At 42.3% G+C, this 15,724-nt stretch overlaps 1 protein-coding gene across 2 annotated transcripts in view; it reads right to left on the bottom strand.

Moving 5' to 3' along the window:
- rasgrf2b (Ras protein-specific guanine nucleotide-releasing factor 2b) overlaps positions 1-15,724 on the bottom strand; it is a 141,590-nt gene that overhangs the window by 12,890 nt on the left and 112,976 nt on the right. For both annotated transcript variants that reach the window (XM_073067295.1, XM_073067303.1), the window contains 5 exons: positions 11,290-11,402; positions 7,790-7,847; positions 5,802-5,905; positions 4,556-4,640; positions 100-297 (listed from right to left, as the gene is read on the bottom strand). In XM_073067295.1, the coding sequence (XP_072923396.1) occupies positions 100-297; positions 4,556-4,640; positions 5,802-5,905; positions 7,790-7,847; positions 11,290-11,402 (558 nt within the window). The remainder of the gene's footprint in view (positions 1-99; positions 298-4,555; positions 4,641-5,801; positions 5,906-7,789; positions 7,848-11,289; positions 11,403-15,724) is intronic.

Consider the following 15,724-nt stretch of genomic DNA (forward strand, 5'->3'; position numbering starts at 1 on the left):
CCTTTCCAGTCCTGAATAGATCTTGCCTGACTCGCTGAGTTCCCTCAGCATTGTGTGTGTGTTACTATGGACTACACCTGTGTGATGGAGGCTTGTTACCTGTTTGGAGACCTTTGCCCAGGTTTTCTTCAGTCGGTAGATTGCGCTTCGGTTCAGGGCTGACGTGATCTCTAGGACGCCGTTGTAGTTGTGCATACATCGACAAACATCCCCCACTGCTATCCATTTCTCAATCGAAACCGTGCGTGAACTTACATCAGCGTGCATCATGATTTGAGAAGCAACGAGGTTACTCATCTGTAAGGGAAGTGACAGAGACAGTGAGACGGGAACGACTGGGAGCAGGAAATAACTACAATGCCTGTAACTAAATGATGGGTATTGATCCGGCAATTTGCCCTGGATAATATCTAACGTATGATTACAGTCTTTAAGTAATTCCCTTGCATTTAACATCAGTGTTGTTGCTCTTTGCATTTCATTTGCTGCCCTGTGTCCGAATAATTTAGGAGATTGGTCAATCAGTGAATCACTCCAAAGTCCCGACGAAGTGTTTGTTAGGACATACCGGTACTCTGGACTTATGGTATATAGAAAATACTGATTTTAACAGCAGTTAGTCTTCAGACCTGAACATGGGTTATAGATTGAATTTAAACTGCAGCTCTGAACAGCCTTCCTGGAGCTGCATCTTGGGGCTTGATTACAAACCAAGACACACACTATTTGATCACACACACCTGCGTACGCATGAATGCGGCCCAGAGCCAGTGAGAATTTACATTTGTTTTGGGTGTCTGGAGTGTGGGTGTGAAGACAGAGGTGTTAGAAAATTATATGTAACTGAAAGGGAGCATTGTAGATACATTGTAACTATAGAATTGTCCTGCTGTTACCTTTGATCTTCAGCATGTACAAATGGCCTTCAAGGGGACCACAACCTTGTGGTTTGGAGGCTTCCCTGCCTCGATGACCCGGAGAGCTACACTGGCTGGAGTCAGGGCTTTACGCTTTGGCTCTTTGTAGGGTCGCTCATGCCAAACAGGTCAAAGGGTAGTGGACAGACTAAGCGCGTCCAACGGTCCTCCAGGTTTGGGGGTTCAGCTCAGGGCTAACAACCCCGACTTGTCAAGCAAGATTGCTACGGAAACAGCAATGAAGAACCCTTCTACATCTGAGTGTGATGGTATTCCTGAGTCTCCAGACAGGATTTGCGTAACTGACAGTCGTGAAAACTGTAAGGAAGCCACTGACATGAGGAAGCCCTGTACACTGCTAGAGATGGAGGACCTTCGTTGCTACCCTAAATGCCAGCAACATAACAGGCAGTAAGAGAAGAGAGATATACAAATAACATGTAATATTGGGCCAGGTGGGCCTCTTCTTCCAAGACTGTCTCAAATGTGATGCCTGTATACTCAAATGCTGATTAAAACAATTTTATATCCACTAGCTTTCGTGTCCCTCTGATGACTTTGTTCACAGTAATAACAGGATCTCAGCCCAAACAGCCTACATTCATTCCTCTACATGGGGTTGGAAGATGTTGAATCATTCTGGATAGAGCTAAGGAACTGTAGGGGACAAAAGACCCTGATGGGAATTGCTGAGGTCCTCCACCAATTTTGGAAATCCATTCTCTGCATTTCATATTAGCCAGGATATCTTGAAGGAGTGATGCCTCAAAAAGGCAGTGTCCATCATTAAGGACCCCCATTACCCAGGTCATGCTACCATCAGGGAGGAGGTACAGGAGCCTGAAGGCACACACTCAATGATTCAGGAACAGCTTCCTCCTCCCTGCAGCTGATTTCTGAATGGATATTAACCCCATGGACACTGCCTCGATACTTTTTTAAAATTACTATTTTCTGCACTACTTACTTAATTTAGCTATACACACAAAGGAAGTATATACTTTCTGTAATTCAGCTTTTCTTCTCTATTTCTATTAATTGCAACAAATCTCACAACATACGCTGGTGGTATTAAATCTGATTCTGGTTCCTGAGTTTGAGATATTTAGATAGGCACATAAATGTAAGGAAAATAGAAGGATGCGGACATTGTGGAGGCATAAGAGATTAGTTTAGATAACTGCTTGATTATTAATTTATTTAGTCTGGTACGCTGGAGTGCCTGTTCCTGTGCTGTACTATGTCCTATGATCTATGCTTTTCCTCCAGCATTTTGTGTCTGTTGCTCTGGACGGGAAAGAGTTGGCTATTGTAAACTGCGATAATCAGTGTGAAGGAAAGGAATGAGAGAAGGACTCAACTCAACCTACAGACTCAACTCGTGTTCCCAATATTACATAATTTATTTGCACAATTTGTCTTGCACATTGGTTGTTCTTCGGTCTTTGTTTATGTATAGCTTTTAATAAATACTATTAAAAATTGATTTCTTTATTTCCCTGCAAATTCCTGCGGAAAATGAATCTAAAGGTAGTGTACGGTAACATATTGTATACATACTTTGATCATAAATTTTATTTTGACTTTAAGAGCAGATTGCAGTTTGGAAAAAATAAGGAAAGAACACTTTAATCAGTAACAGAGCAAGTACAGTGGGAAAATGAAACCTGAAAGTAGATTGAAGGAGGCGTTTAAATGTAAGAAGCCAAATACCAGGATGTGTAGAGTGTAGAGGTTTTGCTGGCTGCTGGCAGTGCAGAACCTACTCTCTCCTTGGTGTAATGAGAGAGTGTATAAAAGAGCCATCAGTGACTCTCCAGATAACTATGGATCAAGGGGTGTGACCCGTGGACCAGTGCTACTGGGACACAAGCCAGGGCCTGATCAACCCAGGCTGGGTCGCCTGGGCGAAAAGGTCTGATGTTGAAAGACCCAAAATATCTGATGACCCCAGGTTACATCACTAATTATGTACCCCAGAACATCCTAAGATGCACCTCAGCTTCAGCAGGTCAACTTGTAGAATTTTCACACGCAGCAAAGTATATACTAATTTTATTAATATTTTGCAGCAAATTAAATTAAAATCAGAGATGATTGCATGACATTAGAGTAAAAACTAAAGTAACATTAAAAAGTGCTGGGACTTTCAGGCAAAGGAAGGACCCTCCAAGATTCCTCAAAAGGAGGGCCCACCAAGTTAACAACTTCCCTATTAGCCTGGAAATGCCAAACGTGGTGGCCTTGCTTCCTTTGCTCACCAGCAGCTCCTGAACTGCAGTGTGTGTTGAAGTCCTGAAGAGGGCACACACTTGCTGCAATTCCACCATCAGCTGTCCTTGGAAATCCACTTGCTGAATTTATGCCAACCCACACCTAGCTCAGGATAATAATCCCTATAATGGAAATCAATGTAGAACACCACAGCACAGTACAGGCTGTTTGGCCCACAATGCCATGCCAACCTTTTAACTTACTCTAAGATCAATCTCACCCTTCCTTCCACTTTCTTTAATCCATGCACCCACCTAAGACTCTGTCAAATGTCCCGAATATATCTGTTTCTACTACCACCCTTGGAAGGGCATTCCACACACCCACTACTCTGGGTGTAATAAACCTGCCTCTGACATCCCCCACACTTTCTCCAATCCAATTCCAAACGAAGTTAAGCAATTTATCATTCCTGCTATTTTAGAGCAACTGGGAATAAATTAGGATTATGCAAGATTATTAAAACAACACATATATTCTCTTACAGTAATACTTTACACATCGCTCTGAGGAACTACAACTTACTTTGCAGAAAATACGTTGAAATTATGTTGCCAAAATTACCAAATAAAAAATATCTCTAAGCAAAAACAAATGCTGTTGATAGGTATAAGAAAAAAGTCGTCATTCATGGAGACAAATTTTATTGGAGACCACAAGTGAACACTACTTCACCAGTTTTGGGTTTTTTTTTGCATTTTTACTGTAGTTTTTTATGTATTGCACTGTACTGCTGCCGCAAAACACATTACAGCATGTGTCAGTGATCTTAAACCTGATTCGGATCCTGTTTCGTGTATTACAGTGGCGGTGCTTTCTCAATTTAAAAACCGGACACTAGAAGGAAAAACAAAAATGAACTGTAAAAAAAAATGTCATGAATGGTATCATAAAAATCTGCGGGACTTTGAATCTGACAGGAAGTCGGGTTGAAAATGTCACGATGTCGGGGCCGAAGGCAAGGGGATGTTCAACTCACTGTTCTGCGTTGTTTACTCGGTTCTGCACTGAACTGAGACCGTGGCCTGCTCCTGAATCAGCTGCAGTGATGCCTGTCTGTGGACTTCAGTAAGCTTCAGTTCTGAATGCTATTTGCTTACTTCTTGATTGTCTTTTTTAATCACACTTTTTCTTGGCTCTTACATTAATTGCTTATATGATTTGTTTTTATTCTCCACATTGGGAGTTTGACGGTCTTCTGTTGGGTTCTATTGGGTTTCTTTGCTTTGTGGCTGCCTGTAAGGAGACGAATCTCAAGATTGTACAGCGGATACACACTTTGAAGTTTTGCATTTGTCCCCCCACTTTAGCATCAATAATTAGATTCTGGTACTGTTAACAGCTTTAAGGATCTAGTTACTCACATCATTAAAATGCTGGCTGGTCTTCATGATGTACGGCGTTCGTTCAGTTTTATCAACCTTCATCCATCCCTGACCAAGGAACTCTCTGAAAGGAAGTTTACACATTACTGAGAGCACGAATTGAACTCTGGATTTTGCAGTTCTCTGTATTCAAATACAAACAGTGTTTGTAACTTTAGCCTGACCAATTCAAGATTCAAGATTGTTTAATGTCATTTCCTGTACACAACTGGATGGATCTGGATCCAGCACAAAAAAAACACAATAGTAATAAATATAAATACGTAAGATGACTTACATACACAGATTGATTGTATGTTCATAAAGTGACACTAGGCTGTACATAAGGTGACTGATGGGAAATAATTAAGTAGTGGTGGAGTTAGAGGGCTGAGGTGTTGATCAGTCTTACTGCTTGGGGGAAGTTTTTGAGTCTGGTGGTCCTGGTGTGAATGCTACGTAGTCTGATGGGAATGGGACAAACAGTCCCTGAACAGGGTGTGTAGGATCCTTCATGATGTTACTTGCCCTTTTCTGCCACTTTTCTGTATCTATGGTATTGTCTTGAAGGCGAGAAGGCTGGTGCTGTTTATGCATTGAGCAGTCTCGTCTACCTTCCTGTCTGCTGCAGTGCAGTGTCTGTACCGAGCTGTGATGCAGCTCGTACGATGCTCTCTGCTACACATCTGTAGAATGCCATGGGTATGGATTTACAGTGTTCCCTGCTTTAGTCTGACCATTTCACAGATATGTGAATCTCATGCAGAGGCATCTTTGTGAATGTACAAATATTCTATAAAGTTGTTACAGACATTTAGCTATCAAATGATAAATAACAATAATCTCACCAACTTTAACAAGCAATTTATCTAAAAGCAAACTAAGACAGGTTTCTATGAAAATGGCCACAGCAAATGCTAAACAGACAATGAAGTGCATCTCAGTGAGAAACAGATACAAAAGGCATACATTCATAACGTTATTTCAAATCTAATCTGTTAAGAATTTGCCCATAAAAAAGATGAATAGGAAAGATTTTCTCTATGGTCAGTGGCCCATAGTTCTACAGTATGTAAAGGTGTTAAATATTTAACAGGACCAGAGAATCCTACTTCGGCTGAATTAATCTCTTTTGGGCAGAAAGACTCAAATAGTATTCTTGCTGTTGGCATATGAAATAAAGTTTGCACATTGAGACATAGACTGATGCACTATCAAAACCTTTCTCAAGATAAATTTAACTCACTCATATGGGATGCTTCTGAAAACAATGTGATCAAGGAGGGTCAACTGTTCGGCCATTTCCATCACTGACAGACTCTCGAAGGACTCCATCCTTGGCCCATCTGTCTGTAAAGAATTACATAATTGGCCTCATTATCAGGACTTAGAAGACAAGGCGCCATTAGGATTAAATTATAAAATTGCAGGTTTTGCTCAGATGGAATCCTTACTACAAATTGTACGAAACATAGTAGTAAATTTATTGGGTTATAAATTAACAACAATAAACCTCTTGAAGTTTTGGTTTTATGATAATGCAACAAGTAACTGCAATAGCGGAAAAAAACTAATCTTTTCTCAGTTTCCTCCTACTGAGAAGTCTTGAGTATCAAAGACCACCTCATTATTTTACTTCTAATAAACAATACTACGCCTCTTGTGAAATGAGGTTTTCACAGAAGCAACATGCAAAGCAGTGTATACTTTCTTGTGACGGTTTGTTCTTATATTTTTGTTAGAAAACATAGAATGTGAAAAATGGAGACACCTTCTTCTCTCTTATTAGGGAGAGAGAGAATCTGTGGTAAGCCGTATGCCGGATGAAATGCAAAGTCTTTGGGGTAACTACAAGTCTGTGTCTTTGCTGTTGCTTTGCTCGCGCTGAGTGCCTGGTGGTGGTACCGATGTTTGCTTTTTTTTTGCCGGTGTGGGGAGGGGAGAGTTTTGCTCACTGCGGCTTACGCGCGGGAGGGAGGGGAGCTTGGGGGGGTACTCTGGGGTTCTTACGTTTATCTGTCGTTCATTCTTTGGGGCACTTCTCTGTTTTCTTGGAGATTTGCGAAGGAAACGCATTTGAGGATGTATATTGTATACATTTCTCTGACGTTAAATTGGACCTGTGAACCTTTGGTCCACCAAGTTGTGCCGACGCTTTAACCTTCTTCAAGATCAATGTAATTTATGAACTTAATCTGCCACTTCTCAGCCCAGATCTTCATCCTCCTAATGTCCTGTTGTAACCTACAACAATCTTCTACAGGTTCCAAACACTTGCAATATTTAACAAAAGTGATTATTTAGTAGATGGTTGCCTCTCTGACTAGAGGTCTGTGACTAATGGTATGCCACAGGGGTCAGTGCTGGGTCCTTTGTCGTTTATCATCTGTGTTAGTGATTGAGTTGATAATGTGACAAACTGGATCAGCAAATTTGCGATGACACCAAGGTTGGGACATAAAGGACGGCAAGGAAGAAGATTGAAGCTTGCAATGGGATCTGGAGCAGCTAGAAAAATGGGCTGAAAAATGGCAGCTGGAATTAAATGCAGACAAGTGTGAGGTGTTGCACTTTGGGAGGACAAATTGGGATAGGACTATATCTCTTTATGATGTCAGATGTAGGTATTTTACACAGAGAAAAGTGGGTTTGTGGAACACCTTGCCAGGGCTAGTGGCAGATGCAGATACATCAGGGGCACATGGATGGTAGAAAAATGGAGAGCTATGTAGGAAGGAAGTGTCAGATGGATCTTAGAGTAGGTTAAAAGGTCAGCACAACATTTTGAGCTGAAGGACCTGTACTGTTTTTTAATGTTCTATGTTGTAAAATAATTCGCCATGGACAAATTTCCAAGCCTGGCTGTGAAAGGAGGAGGGTTGGGCGTGGGGCTAGCAACCCCATTCTGTAAAATCCCAGAGCTACACAAACACCAACAGAAGCTCCAAAGACCTCATCCCTGGGAAGAGGAAGGATCTGGAGAATCTACACCTGGGAACTGCTTGGAAGCCTAGCCCAGGATAGAGGGCTCTGGTGAGCTGCAGTTACAGTCTATGCCCCAGTCGGGGTGATGGGCTTTAGATTTGTAAAATAACTTCAAAAAGCAGTGTTAATAGGAAAGGCATGGTTAAACTGCAGTTTGTATGTAAAAGGAGATGTTAATAGTAAAGGTTATCAGTGAACTGAATTCAGAGATTACTGAAATGAGTTCTGTGTTAGAGTTGACACACTCACCATCTGTAGTAATGCTTCCATCTGCAGCTGAACATCCAGTTCATCCTGTGAGAGGGCACTGACAGAGAGTTCAATGAAGATTAGAAGGCTGCACACCACAGATATTGATGACAGCATTGTCGTTAGGACATGATTCATTACCTTGATTATTAGACAGTTTCCATCAGGCAGGAAGGACAGGAGCCTTAGGTCCCACACCATCAGATTCAGGGACAGTTATGACCCTTCAACCATCAGGCCCCTGAACCAGAGTGGATAACAACACTGAACTGATTCCGTAACCCACAGGCTCACTTTCAAGGACTCTGCACCTCATGTTATACTATTTATTTACTTATTTATTATTGTTATTATTATTTTTGTATTTGCACAGATTATAACAGAACAGCACAGCACAGGAACTGGGCCTTTGGTTCACAATGTTGTGCCAAACCATTTAAATTAGTAGCCAAATGGCCAGCTAAACTAATCACTTCTGCCTACACAATGCCCAAATCCCTCCATTTTCCTCACATTCATGTGCCTATCTGAACACCCCTTCACAACACGTGCAAAATCCTGGAGGAACTCAGCAGGCCAGGCAGCATCTATGGAGACAAAAACAGTTGATATTTCTGCCCAGAACTTTGCACTTCTTTCCGTAGATGCTGCCTGGCGTGCTGTATTCCTCCAACAGTTTGTGCGTGTTGCTCGGATTTCCAGCAACTGCAGATTTTCTTTTCTATGTAAACGTATCTTGAGTTTGTCCTCTTTTACACATTGGTTCTTTGTCAGTCTTTGTGTAGTGTCTCATTAATTCTATTGTATTTTTCTTTGTTCTACTATGAATCCCTGCTATATATCGGTGGAATGCTGTGGGGTGTGAAACAGGTGGCAGAGACGGAGGGCCAAGGACAGGGGCTGACACAGATGCAGACACACCCAGTCCTGAGACACCCGCAAAGTCATTTGATGCCAAACAATTGGTTTATCAATCGTCACAGAATGTCTTCACGTGCTACCCACTCCCTCCTCTCTCCCTTTTCCCTTTCCCAACCATGATTCCCCTCTCCCTGCCCCCTTCCCACTCTCAGTCCGCAATGGAGCCCCATATCAGAATCAGGTTTATCATCACTCACATATGTCATGAAATTTGTTTTTTGCAACAACAGCAGCAGCAGTTCAGTGCAATACAGAAAATTATTACAATACTGTGCAAAACTCTTGGCTAAACTCTTAAAATTTACAAACCTAAACAATAAGCAATGAAGTTTTTAATGCTTAATTTAATTTGTCACGTGTACATAGAAATATCGGAGCACACAGTGAAATGCCTTCTTTGCTTCAATGACCAACACAGTCTGAGGATGTGCTGGGGGCAGCCAGCCAGTGTGGCCACAGTTCCAATGCCGACAGAGTATACAGTCGGCCCTCCTTGTCCGCGGGTTCCGCGTGCGCGGATTCAACCAACCGCAGATTGTGAAAACCCGGAGCTTCTCTCTCCAGCACTCGCTGTTTGAGCATTGAGCGCCTCATGTACAGACTTTTTTCTTGTCATTATTCCCTAAACGATACAGTATAACAACTATTTACATAGTACTTACATTGTATTAGGTATTATAAGTAATCTAGAGATGATTTAAAGTATATGGGAGGATGTGCGTGGTTATATGCAAATACTACACCATATTATATAAGGGACTTGAGCATCTGCGTTTGTTAGTATCAGTGGGGGTCCCAGAACCAAACCCCCGCAGAGAAGGAGGGCTGACTGTACAAATGACTTACTAACCCTAACCTGTACGTCTTTGGGACGTGGGAAGAAAATGGAGCAACCAGAAGAAATCTTTGCAGTCGCGGGGAAAATGTACAAACTCCTTACAGACAGCACTGACTGGCATTGTGATAGCATAACACTAACTGCTACGCTACCGTACCAACTATACTGTGTGTACTTCGATATGACAATGATAAGGAAGCTTGTGAATCGATCTGTGTCTATTTGCTTCTCCAGTATACTGAGTCATACTGTTTAGACCTTGCACTGGGTGAAGTATGCACATGGTGATCGATTGATATATATCGATATATATTGTGAAGTATACACGTGATGATTGATTGGTCAGTTTAACATGAGAATTTTAGTGACTTTAGATCTCCATGACAATGAACGTGGCCACACTAGTGGATGGAGCAGAAGACAATGCAAGTGGCACACTTGCCTTCGTCCGTCAGGGTGTTTAGTTTAATAGTTGGGAAGTTATCTTGCAGCTGTGTAAGCCTTGGCCATATTTAGAGCAGTGTTCTGGTTACAACACTATAGAGAGGATGTGAAGGTGTGGTGAACTACATATACCTGTCTGGACACGCCCCTCTGCTGACTGCTCCTGTGGCTCCTCCCACAGACCCCTGTATAAAGGTGATGGAGGTCTGAGCCTGGCCTCTCAGTCTCCAGGATGCTGTGTGGTGGTCTCTTGCTGCTAATCGTGGTCTCTTGCAGCTAATAAAAGCCTATTGTTCGCCTCCCGTCTCCGAGAGTTATTGATGGTGCATCAGAAGGCTTTGGAAAGGATGCAAAAGAGGTTCACCAGGATATTCAGCAAGTCAGGCGGCATCTACGGAAGACAGTAAATGGTGGGCATATCAGGTCAAGACTCTTCTTCAGGTTTGATGAAGGGTTTTGACCTGAAATTTCATCTGTTTATTCCCCTCCATAATGCTGGCTGACCTGCTGAGTTCCTTTAGCATTTGGGATGTGTTGTTCAAGATTTACCAGAAATTGCTTGTGTTCAAATTGAAGCCAAAGGCTGATCAGAGGTCTGGATTGAAGGTCAAAGTTCAATTGGAGGTCTGGATTGAAGGTGAAGGTTGATCAAGGGTCCGAATGGAAGCCTGAAGGCCGATTGGAGGTCCAGATTGAAGCCAAAGGTTGACTGGAAGTTTGGATTGAAGGTCAAAGGCCAATCATAGGTTCAGATTGAAGCCTGAAGGCCGATCAGAAGTCCAAAAGCTAAGGCCCATTGGCCAGAGTCTGGGCCTGCGGAGTTGGGGCCCAGCGCCTGGTATCAATGAGTCCACTGGTGGCTGGAGAAGATGGCCTGTGCTGACGTTAGAGCACTGTGTATGTGTGTAGGTGGGTGAGCGTGATGGAGGAATGGGGCTTGTTTTGCTGTTGATGTTTTGTTCCTTGTTGGGTTCCATGATGCTCCGCTGAGCGTTGTGAACATGTTATGTTGGCACTGGAACGTGTGGCAACACTTGAGGACTGCCTCCAACACATCTTTGGGCATTGGTTGTTAACGCAAAACCACACATTTCATTTTATGTTTTGATGTACTGTTCATATGATAAAAAGATCTGAATTTGAAAATGAATCTGTCTTTGCATTGAGAACCTCCTTCTATATATTGCCTTTAGAAGAGTAATCATACTAAACTCTGCCACCTTGTTGTATATATATTTAAACAATATTTCAATGTGCTACACGGTGAGAAACGTTTAGTGGGTTAGAACAATATTACCTCAAGATGTTGGCTGTGGCTTTCCTCTCTTGGGGCAGCAATTCATGATCTCGCATCACTTCCTCTAACAAATTTATAACATTTGACTTCAGTTCGCTGTTCATCTCGAAATCCTGAGCAATTACAAAATAATAAACTCATTAGTATTCATGGAAGTCCACATTTTGTCAGCAGATCCTTTTATATGAAAAGCTCTTGAAATTTTTGTCAGTATAAACAATCCCTCACTGTCAATTATTTCTCAGAAATGGGAGGCTCGTATTGTTAAAGATTTTACATGAAAACCTGTGCTTACCATGATTAATAAAATTCATCTTATAAAACTATAACAGAATTAGACCATTCAGCCCATCGAATCCACTCTACCGTTTTATCATGGCTGATTTAGAATTGGAATTTTATTTCTTACATCCATCTCACAACAGGAGGGAATAAAAAAAATCTTTATGCTGCATCTCCATCGCTATGTACAAGCAATAAGGAAGTGAAATGTGGGAGGATATTGCCCAAACACTAACACTGTATACATAATTGTTTCTCAGCAAACCTGTGGCCATTCCCCTCAAAAATGAGTAGACCTTTTTGGATACTTCTGTGGGGGATGACCTTCCAGGGAGATGCCACAGAGACCAGATGACTGGCACTGAGCATGGGTCCGTGGTGCAGAAGGTGAAGAGGGAGAAGAGGGGAGCAGTAGTGACAGGGGACTCAATAGCCAGATGAACAGACAGGAGATTCTGTGAACGTGAATGGGACACCCGGATGGTACGTTGCTTCCCAGTGCCAGGGTCAGGGACATCTCGGATCACATCCACAGCATTTTAGAGAAAAGGGGAGAGCAGCCAGATGTGTTGGTACATATTGGTACTAATGACATAGGAAGGAAAAGCAATGAGGTCCTGGAGAGAGAATTTAGAGAGCTAGGCAGAAAGCCGAGATAGTAATTTCTGAATTGCTATCTATGCCACGCTCCAGTGAGGGTAGATACAGGACGATCTGCAAGGGGCAGGGCTTCAGATTCTTGGATCATGAGGATCTCTTCTGGGGGAGGTAGTAGTAGTAAGCATCCGTTAGTCTCGTGAGGCCATAGATTTGCACCTTGGAAGGTTTCCAGAGCGCAGGCCTGGGCAGGGTTGTATGGGAGACCGGCAGTTGCCCAAGCTGCAGGCCTTCCCCTCTCTACGCCACCGATGTGGTCCAAGGGAAGGGCACTAGGACCCACGCAGCTTGGCACCGGTGTCATCGCAGAGCAATGTGTTGTTAAGTGTCTTGCTCAAGGACACACGCTGCCTCAGCTAAGGCTCGAACCAGTGACCTTCAGATCACTACACTGATGCCTTATCCACTAGGCCACGTGCCAACACTATGGAGGTATGACCTGTACAAAGGTGACAGGTTACACCTGAACGCCAGGGGAGCAATAATCTTGTGGGCAGTTTGTTTGAGCTGTTGGGGAGGGTTTAAACTAATTTGGGCTGTGAGAATTGGAATGAAGGGACTCAGGATAGGATGGATGGTAAAAAAGCAAAGACAGACTGCAGTCAGACTGTCAGGAAGGGCAGGCAGATGATAAGACAAAGTTGAAGCCAGCAGGGTGAGTATCAGTGCATTAGGGATGCAGAATCAAAAAGGGTAGCAAATACAGTATTCAAAGTGTTATATCTCAATGTACAGAGTATAAGAAAGTAGGTGGATGATCTTGTTGCACCATTGTTGAATCGTGGCAGTAGGATGGTTGTAGTTGGGAGCTGGATGTCCAAGGTTACATGTTGTATTGGAGGGATAGGAAGGTAGGCAGAGGGGGTGGCGTGACTCCGCTGGTAAAGAATGGCATAAAGTCAGGGGAAGGATGTGACACAGGATCGGAAGATGTTGAATCCTAGCAAGTTGAGCTAAGAAACTACAAAGGTAAAAGGACTTTGATGGCAGTTCTATACAGGCCTCCCAACAGTAGCTGGGATGTGGATCACAGATTACAGCAGGAGATTGAAAAGGCATGTCAAAAGGGCAATGTTATGATAGTCATGGGAGATTTTAACATACACATCGATTGGGAAAATCAGGTTGGAAATGGATCTCAGGAGAGTGAGTTTCTTGAATGTCTTCAAGGTGGCTTTTCAGAGCAGTTTGTTGTTGAGCCTACTGGGATATCAGCTATACTGGATTCAGTATTATGTAATGATCTGGAGGCGATCAGGGAGCTTAAGGTAAAAGAGCCCTTAGGAGATATGTTAGAGGTTTTAAGATTATGAGAGACATACATAGAGTAAACAGACAGTATCTTTTTTTTTCCTGGGTTGAAATGTCTAATACTAGAGGGCATGCATTTAAGGTGAGAGGAGAAATTTTTAAAGGACATGTGAGAGGCAAGTTTTTTTTTACACAGAGAGGGGTAGGTGTCTGGAATGTGTGGAGGCAGATACATTAGGGACTTCTGAGATACATTTAGATAGACCATGAATGTGAGGGAAATGGAAGGATATGGTATTGTGTAGGCATGAGGGATTCATTAGCCAGAGGATTACTAATCCATTTGGTTCAGCGTAGCAGTGTGGGCCAAATGTCCTGCTCCTGTTCTATGTTCTAAAATGTCACTTGGTTATCTTCTTCGCTGCCAAAAGAGCACCATCATTATTATCTGCTGTGTTGCATGATGTAGACGATCATGATCTCACGATCGTGATTGTTCTTGGCATTTTTTTCTACGGAAGGGGTTTGTCATCGCCTTCTTCTTGGCGGTGTCTATACAAGATGGGTGACCCCAGTCATTATCAACAGTCTTCAGAGATTGTCTGCCTGGTGTCAGTGGTCACATAACCAGGACGTGATGAGCACCGGCTGCTCCTACGACCATGTGTAGCTTCCATGGCTTCACATGACCCTGATCGAGGGCTAAGCAGGTGCTACACCTTGCCCAAGGGTGATGTGCAGCCCAGTGGAGCGAAGGAGTGCCTTACATCTCCTTTGGTAGAGATGTGTTTCCACCCCGCATCTGTCAAAAGAACAGTGTACACATTTAGCATATATGGCAGTTGATTTCCTGCTGAACTTGCAACACTTCTACTGTCCAAAAGCAAGTGTTGGTCATTGAGTTACCTATAAACACTGCTATCGCCTTTCTCTAAAAGGATGAAACAAACACGTTTTATGTTGTAGCTCCTGAATTCACATATTTCCTGGTGTCTCCAACATTCAGCCACAGCATACTCTCTGCTTCCTCTGAGTACCAGTTGTGAGTTGGAAGCTCATACTCATAGAATATAAGTAATTTGGAAGACCAAAACATTTTTGCCTGGAAATTAGATGAATTAATTATCACAGTTTGCATGTTATTTGACTCAATTTCTAGGAAAGTGCAGTATAATCTAATTTAAAACTGGTGATTTATACTTGAATTGTAACAAACATAGAACACTACAGCACAGTACAGGCCCTTCAGCCAACAATGTTGCGGTGACCTTTTAATCTACTCTAAAGTTCTCAGTTTTCATTGGTGTCCTTTGTGCATGTTCTGCTTTAACAAACAGAGGGTTCTCGTCATCTGCCAGGGACACTATAAATACAAGAGTTTCAGACAGTGCTGGGACTCTTGAGAAACACACACAAAATGCTGGAGGAACACAATACAGTATGTGTTTTTTAAAATTTTTCTTTCTAAATATTCATAGTATGCATATTATTAAAAAATTTCAGGCTGTCTAAAAATTTCCTGCTCAGAGCAATAGTTGGTCTGTGCAGGTGTAAAAAGAGAAAGATAACATTGCTTTCCGTATTTGAATGATGCGGAGTTCAGATCCCTGGTCTCTTTCCAGCAAATGCCCAAGCCTGTATTCAGCTCCAGTTATCCAGTTTGTTTTAAATATAGAAACCGTTCTTTGCACTCATCCAACTGAAAAGTGTGCAATACCTTCATAGGTAAAGCCATTGTAGGATGGCAGGATGATATGCAATAAAACCTCTATAGGATATAGGATGGTACATGGATGATAGAAACATGGAGGGCCATGTAGGAAGGAAGGGTTAGATTGGTCTTAGTGTAGATTAAAAGGTTGGCATGACATTGTGGGGTGAAGGGCCTGTATTGTCCTGTATTGTTCTATCTAAAGTTTTGGATCCAACTGTTCAATTCTTCGATTGGACTGTTTAATTGTTATTTTCTTTGTAGTTCAACAATGAATTATCTGCTTGTGTTTTATCCAAGTGTAATATGCTTTAGTGGCTATACAAAGTATAATTCTGGAAAGCTCTGGAAGCTTCTTTGTTCTGTATTAAGTGAACAAGTGTTTTAATATTGGTTAACTTGGTACTACTGTATACAAATGAGTTCTTCCTAATTGGCTGTCTTATCTATAGATTTGAATGAAAATTTTCTTATCCTTGTGGTATAAAAATGGCTGTTTTATGCTAGGCACTATCTTTGTTCCTTTGTCTCTCT

Source organism: Hemitrygon akajei, chromosome 2 (genome assembly GCF_048418815.1).
Source record: "Hemitrygon akajei chromosome 2, sHemAka1.3, whole genome shotgun sequence".
NCBI classification, from domain to species: domain Eukaryota; kingdom Metazoa; phylum Chordata; class Chondrichthyes; order Myliobatiformes; family Dasyatidae; genus Hemitrygon; species Hemitrygon akajei.